The 18121-nt window shown below is 44.2% G+C and overlaps 1 protein-coding gene across 1 annotated transcript in view; it reads right to left on the bottom strand.

The window, feature by feature from the left end:
* T265_08008 (hypothetical protein) overlaps positions 1–18121 on the bottom strand; it is a gene marked incomplete at both ends in the record, with an annotated part of 48013 nt that overhangs the window by 6137 nt on the left and 23755 nt on the right. Inside the window, 7 exons of the mRNA XM_009173695.1 lie at positions 237–416; positions 9107–9273; positions 10468–10869; positions 12322–12547; positions 14770–15192; positions 15283–15481; positions 17686–17931. Coding sequence (XP_009171959.1) covers positions 237–416; positions 9107–9273; positions 10468–10869; positions 12322–12547; positions 14770–15192; positions 15283–15481; positions 17686–17931 — 1843 coding nt within the window. The remainder of the gene's footprint in view (positions 1–236; positions 417–9106; positions 9274–10467; positions 10870–12321; positions 12548–14769; positions 15193–15282; positions 15482–17685; positions 17932–18121) is intronic.

Genomic DNA, 18121 nt, shown 5'->3' with positions numbered 1-18121 from the left:
ATTTTCGCTTCGGAATACATGATTCCCAAAACACAACCACCATCTTCAGGAGTGTTTGTATGAGTACGATGAGAACACCTATTCCACCAATCATGTCCCGTGGCACTGGCGTCTCTAAGCCACAAACGGGTTGGTGTGAGAAGATACATATGAATATAGCAAACATGGCTACTTCGTCCACGGTCACACAGCGGGATAACTGTCGTTCAGATCAGGGAAACTGTTGCGAGTTTTACCCGTTGTACTTGAATGGTTGCTCGGGACATCATGTTTCTGCTTGTCCCAGGGAGCGTTGGCCACAATTCCGTTACTGGTTCCCAGCCATAGACCCACGTCTGAAACCATCATGGCTGTGACGGAGAGGTGGGAGCATTTTCCTTTACGACAGCCTGAACATCCGTGGCGTTTGAGATCAGCTGCAGCATGTGAAAAGAAACAACAACTAATGTTACCAGGTCTATGGGCGCTCGAAAGGATACGAGACATATTCAGTTCAGTCAAGACCAATATTTGTCGGACATTAAATTCACTTGAGCGGTGGACACGGAAAAAGCATAAGACGGTTGTACGTGAGTAGGAAGTGAACAAAGTCACTAGCTGTTACCGGTTGATCTGTTCAGCGAGTTTGGCAATTAGCTTGGAGACGTTTCATCGCCAACCGAGGTGACATCATCAGTGCATGTGACAGTGTTTCTTATGTGCCTAAGCTTAAATTGTTGCCAAAGTCTAGATGATAACTACTTCATTGAGTGGCTGACGGGGACACTGGTCTGTTCCGACCTGTGTTGTGTTGCGGTCCATACTCCTTGAATTCGATTAGTGAGTCGATTATTTCCGTCCGAAAATCTCCTGTCCCTGGACTGATTGATTGGTTTCCGAGTTCTGCTGCGCCATGGTTTGCCTTTCTTTATTCGACTGGTCACCACGCTGGTTTTCCATTTTTCATACTCCTTTTTCATCCATTTGATTGGTCCGTTCTGAATTTCCACTGAGTGGCAGTCTGATTCGCTCACGTATGCTTGAAGGCTATGAATTCAATCGGCAGACTAAATAGTCAGACGGAAAATTGAACAGAATCTGGAAGGGTACCACCGTTCACATTCTTTGACACGTACGGTCGCGCCTCAGTGAATGATTACGTTCCGTTAGAAAACTTAGTAGAAACTGACCGGTTAGGAAATCATTTAGCCAGATAAAGGTGCGGAAACACATTAAACGGCTATCAGGGGGAATCCGATCCTATGAGGTAATAACACACAGCATGGTGTACATAGTACGTTTTCGAACCATTTCAAGGAAAGTGGGAGTCTAAGTAGCAGCTCCTTTAGGCCAACAACCTTATTTTTCTAAGAATTGGTGTTTAAAGGTTCAGCATACACTTATCTGAGCAAAAACTCGCACACCAGCCGCAATACTAACGTTATCGTCGATCGGGAAAACTCGATGCTATACAATTTGCAGACAGCTGGCCTCATCATTTTGGAGATTCGCAGCTTTATACAAGAGTCAGAAGAAGTAAAAACAGAACTAAAATGTGATACCGATAAGTCTGGTAAGTGGAAAATGGTAAGCTAAGGGAAAACGAAGAGAATGGAACGCAAAATCCTGCCCTTCGTAAGAAATCTCCAGGAGATTCAGTAGGATTGAAGAAAATCCAAGGTATGGTCCTTCTACGCCAATTACTCAGGCAGCATATAGAATCGAAAACAACCTGGGAAAGAGAAGGTGCTAAGCACCACGATGCAAATATCGGTGGTCGTGTTCGTTTACACTGGCATTTGGGTTGCAGACCCTTTGTCACCAGTCAGTGTGACGTTATCAGTGCGTAGTGAATAAGCAGCGTGTCGCTGTTTAGTGGTGCACTATCATCCCCGCAACAAAAGCATTGATGTTAGTACTGATGCTTCACCGCTGTGCAACCAGAAAATTCATTTAACCATATTTGGTGCAACAAAGTGCACAAAAAGAAACTGGGTGGTGCAGGGGCAAGTCTGAGGTGCCTACATATCCAAACGTTCGACAGGAAAATCTGCAAAGAAAATGAAAGCGAGAAAACCACTAACATCGGTTATATACCACCTCTTAAAACGTCTCCAACCAAGTACACACAGGGTCATGGTGACGGCATCTCAAAAAGGTGGACCATACCAACACCCAAGCTCCTTGTAACCACATCCTTCTTCCAAAAGCCACGTTGCCCGCGTGGTGGCTTGCATTATTCCGAAAGAGACACAGAAAAATACTCGCCCCGGTATACCGTGATTCGCCATTCACGGCATATGAGCGAGCCAACGCGGATGACGGCTTTGAATGTCTTCTGCAGACGAAATAAATGCTAGATGATCTTACACGTTTCCTGACTACCTCGTTACAAAAATATCGGCGCCACCCGACACCAGCAACTATTCTGAGGCATCCGTAGTGGAAAAACTGAAGAGGCCTCACATAATCTGTCCTCTGGGGTCATGGTCCGCAACTATACAATAACACAGCTCTTACTGTAGCCTGGTACACGCGATTCTTGAGACCCAGTGATATACCGTTTTGACGCCACAAGTGATGCAAACTAACAAATGCGATTCTGGCTTTGCGATTAGTGCAATAACTTCATCAGACACACTCCCGTCAGAGCTAATACAACTGACGAGGTATGTAAAATTCCCCACAACCTCCAATGGTTCCCTTGAATGGTAAGGAGGTATGTTCACAGACTGCACGTTACGAAGCATTGCTTTGCATTTTGAAGGTGCAAGGCGCATCCAGAAAGATATCATGATGATCAGTTTATTCATCAGGGATTGCGCTTCGCTTTCATCTTCAAAGATACAGACGATATCGTCTGCGGGTTCCAGATCGACAAGGTTCTCACCAGCAACGTCCCGAACACCGGGGCTTTGAACACCTTCCAGTGTTCGCCTCAGTATTCCATCAATGACGAAGTTGAACAAAACTGGAGAGAGTGGAAATCCTTGTCAGACATCTGTGACGAGGCTTTCACAGAGCCCACTACATACTCTCACACGCCCGGGAGTGTGATTATAGGGACCAGGTTTTGTTCACAAACTTATGGGACATATCCTGCTGAGCAAGTGCGGCAAAGAGCACTGACCGATCGACACAATCGAACGCCCCCTTGAATTCAGCAACACCAGGATTGCGGGTCGTTTTTACATGCGGTGTTGTTCTAGCACCTGGTGGGGTGTGAGAATGTGGTCAACGCAGCCTATACGCGGTTGGAATCCCGCTTGATGCTGGAGGGTCAAGGATTTGCGTACCATCGTAACACGACAGAGGATCAGTGACTCTAGGAGCCTTGTTGCAACCGGAGTCAAGCTGATGCCTTTGTGTTTATCATATCCACTGCGAGTACCCTTCTGAAGTGGGCACTATTATCGACTCACTCCACTTGTCTGGGACGGTCTCTGCCCCCTGAGATAGATGCAAATAGACTAGACACGCACTGTCTGAGGAATTCACCACCATCCTTGAACAGGGCGAGTAGAGATATACATTCAGACAATTTGAAGCTAAAAGGGAGTTCCATGTTCACAGTCCACCTTTATGCTGAGGGCAGTCATCATGGCACAGGAAGACAAGTTTACGCAAGATATAAGCAGGCCTCAACAAACTGAACGCCAACAATCAAGAACTATCAGTCCTCTGAATGCGAAAATGGCCTCGCTAAGTAAAGAACCAGTGCTACAAATGAAAATGAACCTAGGCTGAGAAGTTAAGTAGTTGAATAAATAGCAAGGAAGTAGTGAATCAGCAGAATCTTAGATTTTCAGTTGAAAATTTCAGGTACATATGATGCAACGAATAGATAGACAACGATGTTAAGAACTAAGTTAAGGTTTCAGCGGGTTATATTACTTTACGTTCGAAATTTTCTCTCAGTAAACAGTGTTTACCTACAACCTAAATAACTCCATCGCCACATGACTCACGCCGATTCACGTGGATACTGTCAGGTGATTCAACTCAACTACATTTTTGTATAATACGCGGATCACTAACCATAAGACTAGTTGGTGGTGCTTCAATACACAAAACCCCATGGACTACTCCTGGTGCGAAAACACTGTTCACTCTACCCGTGGCTTTGATTTTTTGGATACCTGAATGCACTATAAAGAATCAGGAGAGATAAAACCAGTTTTTCAGCAACCTTTTGAGTAGTTTGCTTTATGAAAACAAACACCCGTTTACATCTATCCAACAGAGTCTAGCCTATGTTTGTTTTTCCTCATACTAGACAGCTCGAGAGCATCAGACTAATAAAAATGTTGGACTGGCTCATTCCAAAAGCTGCAAAGTAGTCACCACGATTGTTTAGTGAAACGAGTGAAGTTGCATCGAAACACCTCAAAAAGACCTGTAGAAGAAAGGCCCATTCACTGATTCCTACTAAATCAGGAGGGCCAAAGCGAGCACCAGGCGTTGTAACCTATGTAGTTGTCCAGTGTTGTACGTCTAGAAGAGTGGGCTGAACCTTAATTTTAAGCCAAGAGTGAAAACACAAACGAGTTTAGGTAGAGATGACGAACACAAACTCTCTCGGAACTCAGCTACTAGCACGACAGTTCTGACCTATCTTTCTCAATGGTTATTACGTAGAGTGCGCCCAGTTGAGCAGAAATCAAATGTTCGAGTGGTACTCAAGATGTTGCTTGTATGGTATACCCTCGCAGCACCAGGACGATGTCTAAATCAACCAACAAGCCAAATAAAAAAGCTATGGAGTTTGCATGAGACACCAATCTGTAATGCGGCAGGGAAAAACAGTAAGCTAGCTGGAAGACTCAATGCAAGCAGGCCTATTGGCATCAGCTACTGGAACGTCCAAATTTGCTAAGTGACTGACTGAGAAGTGATCATGCAAAGTGGTTATGATTCATGGTTAGACATCAAATGTCCGCCTGAGATTAGATTAGCAAACTCAGGAGTCACACGAATCCCTGTGGCATGAACGAGGCACCTGCTACCCGGCTGTGCCACAGTAGTCCAGTGGACAACACGGTTCTCTACGGAAGTGTCCATGTTTTGAGCAACCACACCCAGAGCTCACTCACATCTTGGAATCATAGGGGTATTCTGCTGTATTTAACTATAACTGCTGTAAACTTACCCGCCTATGTAGTGGATACTCACACCGGAGAAATTTTTTTACGATGTGCTGCAGAAAGGGTGGGATATCTAGAGGCGATATACGATTAACTGCGATTAACTGGAATACCAGTGTAATCAGATGACTCAACTGAACCATATCGTGGAGCAGTCCGAAACAGCAAAGTGATGTAAGAACAGTGATTGACTTGTAAACTGCGCTATGCCGAACTGTAAAGTCCGCAGCAATAAGTGCTTCCAGCACATGAAGTAATACTTGCGAATACAGAGGAAAATGTTGGTAGTTCAGGTAGCGTAAATGGTCGTTGGTTTGTTCGCTGAGCTTGGCAATTTGATTGCAAACGTTTCATCACCAATCGAGGTGATATCATCAGTGCGTTGTTAGGATGTGTAGTGGTGCGTGGCGGTGGGTTGGTTGTTGTACGAACAACCAACTCTAAAAACGAACTGATTTCACCTCGATTGGTGATTAAACGTTCGCAGTCGAATTACCCAGCTCAGCGAACAAACAAACAACAAAATTGCCAATACTTGCTAACCGGGAATAAAAATGAGTCTTGACATCTGTCACACAGGGATCTTGATACAATTTTGATGGGTGTCAGCGGTAGAAAGTTGTCCGTCGTAGAGTGGAAGGGGACGAGTGACGAGGGGAAACCGGAAAGGTTGGCTCAAATCCTCATTCGGACATGAGTTAAACTCCACCTTGCTGCGATACAAAAGCATCGACTCATGAAGCGGATAAACGCCAAATCACCAAAGTGCAAAGAAACTTAAGCTAGCCTCTATCAGCACAACGGCGCAAATAACAGCCACATACATGCGCCACCATGAAAATCTGTTGATCTCGGTGAATAATAGGTCGTCCTTTTGGGACATTCGCCCAGCAAACCTTGAAAGACCATCCTGTTTACATCATGTGGTAACATTTAAACTGGATTATCAATGAAACTTCGTTGCGTAAAGATGGCATTACAAATGCGTCCCTATAAGACTCCAGACGAACGCATTCATTGGCATGAAACCAGCATTTTCGTTGATCATCATCACTATACGTGAGTTAGCACTTTACGGGTGTGAAACACCCATAAGCGAAAGAACTGGAGGAACTTTTCTAGTAATACTTGCGCTTTCTGTTCTTCCTGAAAGAGAGGAACAATACTGTTTAAAAAGTCCAGGTCAACAGTGTTCTAGTCCGAAGAGATCTCAACACTGGAGTGTTAGAGATCCATTAGAGTTCACCCCGTTGTCTATCGATGACAAAATTAAACGAAAATGGGCAGGTGATCATCCTTGTCGAATGCTATTATTTGCATGAAGCTTTTGGAGACCTCCCATATGCTTTCATCAGACGACGTAGAAACAGGGACATAAACAACCTTGCAATAGCCACAATGCCTGCGAGCACTTGTCATTACTACCAACTCATCCCAGTTTGTTGAGACGGCTTGTTTTATCCAGATATAGGCAAATAACTTAGACTGGGAATTTTATTTCCATCTTCAAAAAGAACGGGTTGGGATTTGTCAGGACAAGAACTCCATGGCGCTTGAGGAAGAAAAATCATTTGGGTATTTCACACGTTGTCCGAGATCCCTAGTTCATAGTCCAGGGCTTTGCTACGTGTTGGAAATCCGATTAGCTGATTACAGATGGTCAGTTGAATTTTCCTGAGTGTTAAGCCCAATGATTTAGGTGTCCCTCTTGGAAATGAGCGAGCCGTTTTTATGATTGGTTGTTTCGCTCACCATAAGCTTTTTTGGGTCTGTTGCGCGTATTGTCGCCATCTTTGCTTCTGTGATAGCCGAACGACTTCCGAAATTGCGGAGCATTCAATCGCGGAGGTTTCCGTTCTGGTCGTTTAGCCGTAGCACCTTTCCGGTGCCTAACTCTCATGCCACCAGAAGGAAACACGAGGGCCGGGCTACTGCCGCGTTGCCCAGTTACGAACGAAGGCCATGTCTTCCATAATGTACTGTCTCGAGTTAGTCCTTTTAGTGAGTGTCAATGAAACAAACTTGGTGAAAATGGTCAAATATAGTCATGTGAACCATCAGCAGGCAATCCTCCTCCTGAACTGAAAGTAACTTTCAATAGGAGATGCTCAAGAGTTGTCGGTTCCAATCCCCCTGTAGAAGGTTGCTCGTGACCCTGCTTGAGCTAACGTAGTCAGTTTCTCCTTCGACTACTGAGGTGAATGCATGAAGGTACAAGTGCATCGGTCGTTTTTGGTAGGCAGATTACCTTAAATGAGCTGACACTTCAGTATGGTAGTTAAACCCCATTACTCTCCCAATCGTATTAGGACGGTGATGGTGATAATGGGGAGTATGCAGCAGACAAATGGTACGAAACTGATTAGGCTAAGTCCGACAGTGAGCCGACCAATGAGTTTGCCAACCTTAAAATCAGTGAGCAGGTAATGTGGGCTTCGGGAAAGTACAGGTCAGAGGGGTAAGAGCCGACCAACTTTCGGGGCAGAGCTTAGGATAGGATTTTGATGATACATGCCTACAAAAAGCTGTGATTATTGGTAACAAGAAATGCGATCTTCAGTAATATGACTTGGCGAATGTCCGGTTGAACTGAGGCTGATTATTTTACAAAACATTTTTTGACTATTGCCGTAAGGCGGAGTTGATATAGACAGCATTACTACAAAGTACGGGAGATCAAATCCTAAAATCCCATTCTGGTTCTCTAAATGACTAACTCAGTCTCCAAAAGTAGTTAGAAGGGAAACATCATATATCATTTATCTTGATTTACTGATTAGCTAGCATTTTAAAAGCTTACTTCATGAGCATAGGCGCTAAAATAGCCGCGGATGCGTAAGAAGCACCAATTATTGGAAGATTTCAAGGTTGAAATAACGGTCGAAGATGACAGCTGAAGAATAGGATGGGGTTGCGCAAAATTCAATGTTTTTGGATGCTGTATATGAACGTGCCTTCATGATAACTTATGAAGTTTGATTGTCATTATTCTTGTTTAGCCAGATGAAGAGTTATTGGTTATTGGGCACCCACGTGGACAGGATTGTGCTAGTGTAACCACAGACGAAGATGACAGCTGAAGAATAGGATGGGGTTGCGCAAAATTCAATGTTTTTGGATGCTGTATATGAACGTGCCTTCATGATAACTTATGAAGTTTGATTGTCATTATTCTTGTTTAGCCAGATGAAGAGTTATTGGTTATTGGGCACCCACGTGGACAGGATTGTGCTAGTGTGAACCACAGACAACCGAGTAGTGAATCCACCTCATCGCCATCAAAAAAAAACTGCTGGAAAGCACCCACATTCAAGTGAAATTTCCTCATCCCAGTGCAAAAGGCATGGTCATTATTGGCTGTCCTCCACAGGGAAAACTGTCCAGTCGATGAAGCGTTCCAGAAGCTCCCAGAGGTGTTCTCTGAATAGAGGTTACTATACTGCGGTGTAGTATGAATCAACTCTCAACCTGGATAGTCACGGTTTCTTCCGTCTTGCACTCACAGAGACAAATTCAGGCTACCATATTTGGTAGCACGCAGGTTTTAAACAGCGTCATTGTAGAATATCAGCGTTCAAGAGCACCAGCACGGTGATGTCATATGCAAACAGAAAATAAAACGCAAACGAAACGAGGACGAACAGACCATATCATACAAGCAACGTCAAGACATCGAACAGCCGTGACGGAAAAGCTTCAGTAGCCGGGATCAGTAAACCCGTCACAGCGTGAGTGAATGCAAGTGGGATGATACACTGAAAATAATTCTCTTTTCACAGTTCATAAAAAAGTACAAATCGGAGCCCTTTTTAGTGGGGCTCTAAATCTAGACATACTGCAGAAAAACAAGTCATCGGACGTATGGAATATCACTCAGTAGTCGAAGGGGTGAACTAAAAGGTAAGTCTATTCAACAATACGTGAAGAATAACTTTGGAGCAAAGATAGGAAAGGTGCTATTGAAAACGAGGAAACGAACTCACGAAATTGCTTTAGGAGTATTGTCCCAAACTCCACAGTTTGTAGAAGCTGCTGTGTCACGGCATCATAGGAATAGAGGACAGCGTCAGGGCGCATACCGATCCACACAGCACCACCACCTGAATCCATGAGGTGAACCTGGGCACCTCGAGGGGACGGAAGTTCAAAACTGTGGAATGAACAGTATTTGATTATTCAAGAGGAGCGAGCCAAATGAGATGTGGAACTCATCAATGGATCAAATGTTTTACCGAGAACCGAGAGAGAGGCGCGTTTGGGACAAACCCTACACTTTAGTTGAATACCAAATTGCACGCTAATTGGCGAATTACAGTCGTTTGTAAACTAATTCGGTGTCAAGGGGAGACTTCACTAAATCCCAGCGAAGTCCCGTATTGGTTATAGGAGAGATTTCGTCAATCCTATGAGTAGTGTGTTCAATCAGAAAATATACTGCGATATTTCTCGAAAATCGTATCAATTGGAAAATGAGGCGACCATTATGCAACAGTCAGTTGAAGAATAGTATAAAAGAAAGATTCAGCTGGAATTCCGTTAAGTCTTCCAATAAATCCAAATTGGTTTGAAATGCGTGTATTTAGCCCGAATCACTTTTTTTCAATCCTAAAGAACATCATCCAGGTGGAATTTAGGGAACAAGATTGAATGAATAAATATGCGCAGTAGGCCACCAAATTAAGTTAACCGAAGACACTGTGCCATCAGCATCAGCAACAATAAAAAAAACTAGAACAATCCAGGGCCGTCACTGTGTGTTAGACACTGGTTTTTTAAAGGTTATGGCGACGTGGAAAAAACTGCCGCGACAGGTTTACAGCTAGTAACAAAGAATCTAAATACTGGGAATTCGGGTGATATTACTGAAGTTTGATGTGCACAGTGCCAAGTTCCGCAAATGGAGCACTTACCAAGCTTGGCATAACCGTTGGACTGCTCACTGATCTGGTTTTATGACGTTACATTTGTAACCGAACTGTTCAGCTCGGAAGACACAACAACATTCATGCAACCTTCCCATTAGCAACCTGCTACTGCATCCTTCCTGTGTCGAGCACCCATTAGCAACCTGCTACTGCATCCTTCCAATCGCGAACGATTGTGTCGAGCGGACTGAGGGACTAGGAACACATGCCAAATACTCACATTGAGGTCATCACCATCGCTGAATGTAATGTGATGGAGACAAGGTCACGTGATTATCGCTAAAGCAATGTCACAACCCAAGTTTTCAGGTTCGAGTTCCGATTGGAACTACGAACTAGCTATTTGGATTATCATAGCTGACACACTACAAACGTGACCGGAACGATAGTAAACAAAAGCGAAATGTGCACCAACATACCCATTAATAGCCTGTAGAGTGGTCGCATTGATAACCGTGATTCGGCTGCGAGAGGCAATCCAGACGGAGGCAGCACCACATGACACTAAAACCATTCGTCGACCGGTAGAACGAACATGACCACACGTAATGACACAGGCCTCAGTGAAGTCCCACGTGCCGGCAAACCAATCGAAAGCATTTGCAGAACAGATAGAATTTGACATCTGTAACCGACTGGTTGAGGTTGTTGGCGAACCCATGGAAGGTGGTGGGCCTTCGTCTGGTAGGTTGGAGGATGAGACCAAAGCTCGAACAGAATGTACGGAAGAAATGAGTGAAGGGTGAGGGGAGCGGAGACGACGTCGAAATACCACAATCTGTCCGTTGGCTAAGCTGATGAACGCGTACCCTTTGAAGTGACTGCGATGAAGGAATGAAAGAAAATCGAGTAGAATGCATAAGGGATTCGGATGGGATGTTATGAGACGATAGTGTCCGTTGGTCACAAAATTATTTCGACCACACAAACCACTAAAGAATAAAAATGAGCATTCCGACTGGGATCTACCTTTGGTACCCATAATACAACCTGGAGGATGGAGGATGAATGGAAAACTGCTGTGTTTACCAAGCTCAGATAGGAGCAAAGGGTGGACTCGAACTCCGTAGTTATCGGTCAATAGCTCGAACTTTCACCACCGAGCCAAGTAACATGATCACTGCCTAGTAGGGTCTAGTCATCATCAGGAAACTGCGTTTCTCGCACATTTATTTTTTCGTGCTGAAATCCTTAGTTTAAACGGTATCGTGTATTGCTTCACGTGGGAACCTCCCTAATCTTCAACGCACAGCGCTCATTGCCAAACAAGCTACTGGTAAGAAGCAGTTCTTGGGTGGCACTGTATACTCATTCGGTCTGCAAACTCATAGATTTGCGGGTAAACGGATGCGGTAACCCCTTGTTACGGCTCAGAGAAAACAGGCAGACGGTCATGTGAGAGAGCTGGCATTAATCTGCGGGGGGAGAGACAAATAAACCAAATATCGCGCGGACACACTGAACGTAAATAGTTGGATGCATAACTCCCAACATAACCGTCAACACGAATGTGTTCAATACTGGATCCACTGTCCGTAGCAAAAGTGACAAAAATAATGCAATTTAGCTGGACGATCAAAAGGTGTTTTTTTACGTATGAACTGAACGTTGGCTTGAAAAATAGCTGAACCATGGGAGAATTTGTGCTTTCACATGTCAAACAGTGTTAGCTAAGACAACGGAGCAGGCACGACGTAGTAGCTGCCTCGGTGTGTCCGAGATTTAGCGCGTGTGGGTGTCCGTTCTGCATTCCACCATCGATCTGGCGTGTGACTTGAGTGGCTGATTGGATGCGTGTCCGATTGGTTGGCTCGCGTGAGCCTTGTTGGTCGACTGGATATGTGACTCGGTTGTTTGCTGACCTGCCACGAAAGCGGACCAGTTTGGCCACGTGCACGCAATACACCCGTGTCCGTACTTACGTGTTCTTCTGAATTACTGTAAACTACAGTACTGGCGATGGTCTGACGAGCCCATCTTACCAAATGTCTGTCGGGAAGCTAGAAGAATTTACTGCTATGGAGGTTATTTGGAACCAATGTGTGGAACGGGTGAATTGTTACTTACTTGCAATACAATACACGAAAAGTTCAAAGAAGAATCTGGCGAGAAGCACATTATCAGAATAGCAAAACTTCGTAGTAATTGCTTCCACCAAGATACACGACTAAACGATAAGTATCAGAGCCTACGAAAGAGACCCTCTGAAAATGCACACCAATTGTAAACGTTGGCGTATGCCAACGCCACCATTCTGGCACCTCAGTACCTACCAAATCTGAGTGACAGCATCGGGAAGATGAACAGCATGCATAGAACGCCGCCAGTGTGTCACGGCTGAATGAACAAACACGTCCCCATTGTAGCATCCAATCCACACTGTGGGTTGCGCGCTAGTAGGCATGTTTGAGCAATTCGGAGACGGATCCGAGGCAAATGTGACAGTGGATGAGGGAAGCTCACAAGTGACCATAGAGGTGTCAGGATGTGTTGATGTGGCTGCGGAAGCAGTGGAAAGAAAAGACAGATGTATTCAAGCTTGAGTTCAATACAAGTGAGTTTGTTCGATTTGCAAGGATAGAATGCCTAATACCATCAGCACAAGCGGTCGAAGATGGTCCACTTTATTGCTGTAGTCATCAGCGACGGTGACTTTCAAGTGGGTGTCCACATGTGAGGACTTTTTCCTTAGGTACAAAGCAAAGAGATAGCCGAAGGTATTCACTCATGATAACCGTAGGTTGTACTAATTTGAACAACCTAAAAACAAAGTGCTAGATGGCTCAGTACAAAATAACAAAAAATCAGGAAACGCTATGCCAAAATAGGAAGAATTAGTGTGTGAATGAGTATACTTTGCGAATTGAGTCCAATTTGAGTAGACGGAAGGTCGGGAACAGCGCCCACCTAATAAGCACCAAGAGTGGCAAAATCGGTCGTGAGTTGTCCAAGTGTTTTCAACAACCTTATAAGCAGTGTTCAGTTCCAGCTGGTTTCCCAGATGGCAAAATTGGAAGTCAAAGACCAACTTCCAGAAATTTCATCCATTCTAAGTTCTTCAAAAAATTTGCATAAATCTTCAAGTACAGACGAGCTAGATCATTCACAAAGGTGTTAAGATTTTTGATTAAAAGGCTCGAACAACCACGTTTGTGACCCGAATGAATGCAGTTCCAGCATCCATTTGTCACAAAAATAAAAGCCATTATCACTGCTCTGAACTTACAAAGCCCAAAGCGACTTTAGCAAAAATAAATATACCAAAATAAACATGGTATCTCAATGAGATCTCCGGCTGCAATGGCTACATGAGTAGAATCGAGAACCGGCAATAAAGCCCGTAAATTGAACGGTTCATGCTCTAATTACACTACATGGAGGACATCTCAGTGTTAGAACAGCCGCCTTTAATCCTTCAGTTCGGTTTATCCTAATATCGAAATCACACTGGGATCTGAACAAGATAACTAACTATAATTCTTTGCTGTCGAGATTCGTAAGAGAACAGCACTACTCTCCATAAGGTACACAGCATGCAGACTTGAACAAGGTAATAGGTTAATCTGGACAATTAGGTTCCATCCAAACAGATGTATGACTGAGAAATGAATATATATGTTCAGATGATCATTCGCTAGACGAATTAAAATTTGCGTAATAAGTGTTTATCATGAGTGGTTATCTGCAGCGTGCAATCTGTGAAACTAAGAGTGAAAAATACCGCCTCGGAGCATAAAATCACAGTCGCAGTCAAACAGGATTTAATCGTAGCCTTGTGCATGAGGATTCTAAAAAATAATTCAGTTATGCATTACCTTCCTAATATAATGCTGCATTTGAATTCCAATGCTGCGACCCGGGAGAAAGACAAACTGCCTAAATCCATGACCAGCTACCGAATGAATTTATCTATACGCTTGTGTCGAGCAATATACGTTGGTCGTAAGACGAGACGTGCGTCGAACGCATCCCACAGGGTCATGCGACAGGAAATCCTAGCTCTTGAACTATCGCAGCACACGCGGTCGAGACTGACCATACCATGGAAATAGAAAATGCCTTTCGTGTATTCTACTGAGAATCCATAAATCGACGACGTGCTGTGAGCATCCGTATGTTATCGATAGCTGCGGTTGTTCGGGTTCGGTTACGTAACCGGAAAAAGCTGATGAGACGTCTGACTCTGTGTTGGTCTACACCCAATTTAGCTACTCCAGCAGACTTCAAAATGAAGTAATCTGCTCTACTAAGTGACCTGGAGACTTCGATTGCACTTCTTTAACCACAAGGGCTTGTACGTAACTTAAGAAACACTTGATTATAGTCAATTTGATATTACATGCATACAATATTCACATAGTCAGTTTAATGCAATCATACTGACTGGTTTTCGTGCGCCAGGCTCTTCTTCCCTATAGACATACAATGTTGACAGAAAGACACCAAACCCATGTGACGGCCCGAACCAAATAGCAGTGTCAGCTTATTACTAGAATACCCTCACCTCGTATTCCTGCACTACTTTGAAATCTATTGCGCCGAAAATGTTGGTACCTCAAGGTCTTTCGATGGCCGTGTGGTTTACTCATTGAGCTGAAAACTGTATTTATAAAAAGCTCCGCCACTAAGCAAGACGACGGTGTCGGTGCATTGTGACAACAAAACGCTCGTGACGAAGCTACAGTTGGTTGACGTAAAGAAACACAAATTGATTCACTCACGGCCTTGGCCCGCAGACGAAAACAACGGTCTAAGTGTTCCGGATTCACAGCAATCAGTTTGTATGGTTCGTACCGCAAAGCGTCTCCGTTCCACGGAATAGGACATAATAGGTTCAACCTGTTGTGAGTCACCTGCATGTGAATTCGACGAAGACGAGGTAACATTCCGCTCAGATCCACTGGTTTCGATTATACTTGAATACCTATGTGACGTGGAGATGGAATAGGAAGATGTGGACCAACAAACACTTTGAGATAACGCAGGATAGGTAGGTACGGTTGAGTGTACCTGACTTTCGTGTGAATGGTGCACTGCAGTCATTCGCCGCCCCATTGACAGCAACTCCTCCGATAGATCCAAAGGAACAGAAAGCCAATGTTGATTTATATCTTGTAAGTGCATCTGAGTTTCAGGATCAGAGCCTAAAAGCATACAAACAGAAGTCAGTAACAAGACAGCGAATGAACAGAGGTGCATATTACAATGAGCTGAGTAAAACTGAAGCAGTTTACTTGGAATGGCCGTCATACAAAGAACCGTTGAAACCGTGATCGCAAACGAGTCCACATTCTGCTTGGGATTATTAACGTCCACGATAGTAAGTAGGCTATGGATATTTGAATTGGGCCCGCCTTCGGAGTTACCAGATGGCCCAGAATGTGGGACTCCAACAGGCACTGAGCAAACCCAGATCAGGTTTGACATTGAACCCTTGAAAGGTGAGAAAAGAGAAAAAACAAAGCGTCTGTTAGAACAACCAATAGAACAGCTGTCGTCAGCATTGACCATTTCATCGGTAGCACGATGAATTGGGAAATCTTTATCTTGTAAGTGAAATCAATCTGTGCGGAGAAGCCGAGAAATACTTTACAGCTGTTTTATCTTTTCCAATAGAACAGCTGTCGTCAGCATTGACCGTTTCATCGGTAGCACGATGAGTTGGGAAATCTTTGTCTTGTAAGTGAAATCAATCTGCGGAGAAGCCAAGAAATATTTTACAGCTGTTTTATCTTTACTGAGGATAATAAGTAGTGCATACTTCACAAATCCCCGGGCAGATTCGAACTCAAAACCTCCCAGCTAGTAGCTGAAGAGTAAACGGTTCGGTCCCATTTGATTAAGTCGTAATGAAATAGGATAAACACTACTTATCTTCCAGGCACAGAAATTTACACCACGTAGCTACACGATGACTGGCTACTTTAGTGGCGACTTTTCAGGTAGAAGGTTCATACTTACGTCATGTGGATAATTCTTCGCTCAAAGCTAAACATTTAGTTTTAGCAACTAGTTGCGAGGTTGCGAGTTCGAATAATTCTGGAGATTTTTTAGATGCAAGCCGTTGATTATTCCCAATAAGAATGAAACGGCTGTACAGTTCTTTTCGCCTGAAGTTGACTTCGCTTAAAAGGCGAAACCTAGTTTAAAAATCGAATGTCTCCTTTGTGTTGCCGTTCAATAACACAGTAGGTGTGATTTACAGAAAGTCAGTGAGCACCAAGCTATACTGGGTGTTCAACAAAAGTGATAACTCCTAGAGAAGGGACAGGTGTAGATGACCACTATGTGCAAGGTATCAGATATCAACAGGTAACTCGTGGGGAACAACAGAGGGCGATGAGCTCACATTGAAAATGACACTTTCGAACTACCGAGGGAATTGAACGTCGTCTCCGAAGCGGTTAACAGGCCATAGTGAAACTGCCTCACATTCAGGAACGCAAGCAAAAGATGGCAGACAGCTACTAGAGAAACATTGGTGGCAAACATCGGGTGGACGTACAGTCGCTAACCGGGGTCATGTATACAGTCCGATTTTTGCAGCGCCATGCTTGATATGCAGTAGGATACAGCAAAATGTCCAGCTACTGAAGGTCTAAAAATGGCATATTCCGAGCAGCTCTCCGTAAGTGGTGCTGCCGAAAGGCCACTCGATCAGTCCCTACGAAGCTGCAGTCTGAAGGAAAGGCTGTTGTGCGTATATTAACATCATCAATAACACAACACGGGTCGACATCAGTTGCTTTAATCATAATAAACTTGAGAAGCCACACAGGTCAAGTTAAAGGTGGTTAGGGGAGAGAATTTGCATTCAACCAGCTGTTCTTATGTCCATATGATCAACTGCCTACTGGATAGTAGTCACCGGCTGTCGCCGAGAGTCTGATAGTAACCGAGTCATATGCTTTGGATTTCTGCTGGATTTTTATGATAAAGACATGGCCGGATCTCGGAGAACTCAGCTACAGAAGCACCTTCATCAGGTGAGCGTAGATGACTCCCCAGAACGGATTTTCTAACGGCTGATCAGTATGCAGATGAATGCCGGAAAGCCAACAGCTGATTAAAACCTCACATGGGATTGCAATTACCTAGTCGCGCAAACCAATCGGCGGGTACGGTGTCCCGCGGGGAACAGTCTGGCCCTTGTGTGATAAACAAGGAAGAAATCGCCCGTGTGACTTGGCACCTCGGGATCCGACTCCATCCTGACCCAAGGCCAATTAATAAAAACAAACGTGACTATACGGGGAACTGAGTATGCATCTTATTGAACTAACATGAGTCACACTGATCAGGCCAAAATAATGCACGGCGTGTCCAGTGGAAGATAACAGACGCAATAAGTAAGGCGATACTCGTGGAGACAACCATCGTCAACCGGTTTGGACCGCTTTACCCCTGGTTGTGATGTCATTTTCGCTGGTTCATAGAACGAGGTTCATGGCACTTGAACAAATGCGTCTTCCTCAAGACAATGTCAAGCACTACATGTAATCCGAGGATTTCGTAAGACGCGACTAAAATAACTCATTGAAATACACAAAAGCAATATTTTAAATCGCACATGAAAAATGGGCACGCATGAGTCATTATCCCGGACTTTCAAAGTGTTGATCGAAAAGCAACCTCACCAAATGTGATGTTGCGTTGCTTAACCGCGGTTTTAGGTCCATCGGATGCGCAGCTGAAGTGCCCAGATTTGAATTGCTATCAGCTGAGGTGATCTGGCAAGCATTAGCCACCACAGCGCCATCGCACGAGGTTTGTCCAGTATTCGTTCTCACCAACTTGGGTCGGTTGAAGAGATAGTTCAAGGGCACTGATCCATCTGTGGAACATCGAGTACTGTCTAAGAAGACACCAGTCGCACAAAATACCTGAGAAGACGGAACAAAATGAGTGTCGAGTGCTGAAAACGGAGTAACTACGATCGTAAAAAAGCAAGGTTGAGGTGAGCGAGCTGAGTGCTGGTCAGCAAATACCTATAAAATGTAAAAGCTGATGTTTCATGTGATAGTGCTCCGGGTTGAATCACATGCAAATGACCAGTAACTGTTACGTATATAT

Source organism: Opisthorchis viverrini (assembly GCF_000715545.1).
Source record: "Opisthorchis viverrini unplaced genomic scaffold opera_v5_197, whole genome shotgun sequence".
In the NCBI taxonomy this organism is placed as follows: domain Eukaryota; kingdom Metazoa; phylum Platyhelminthes; class Trematoda; order Opisthorchiida; family Opisthorchiidae; genus Opisthorchis; species Opisthorchis viverrini.
This window is presented reverse-complemented; position numbering and strand designations above follow the sequence as displayed.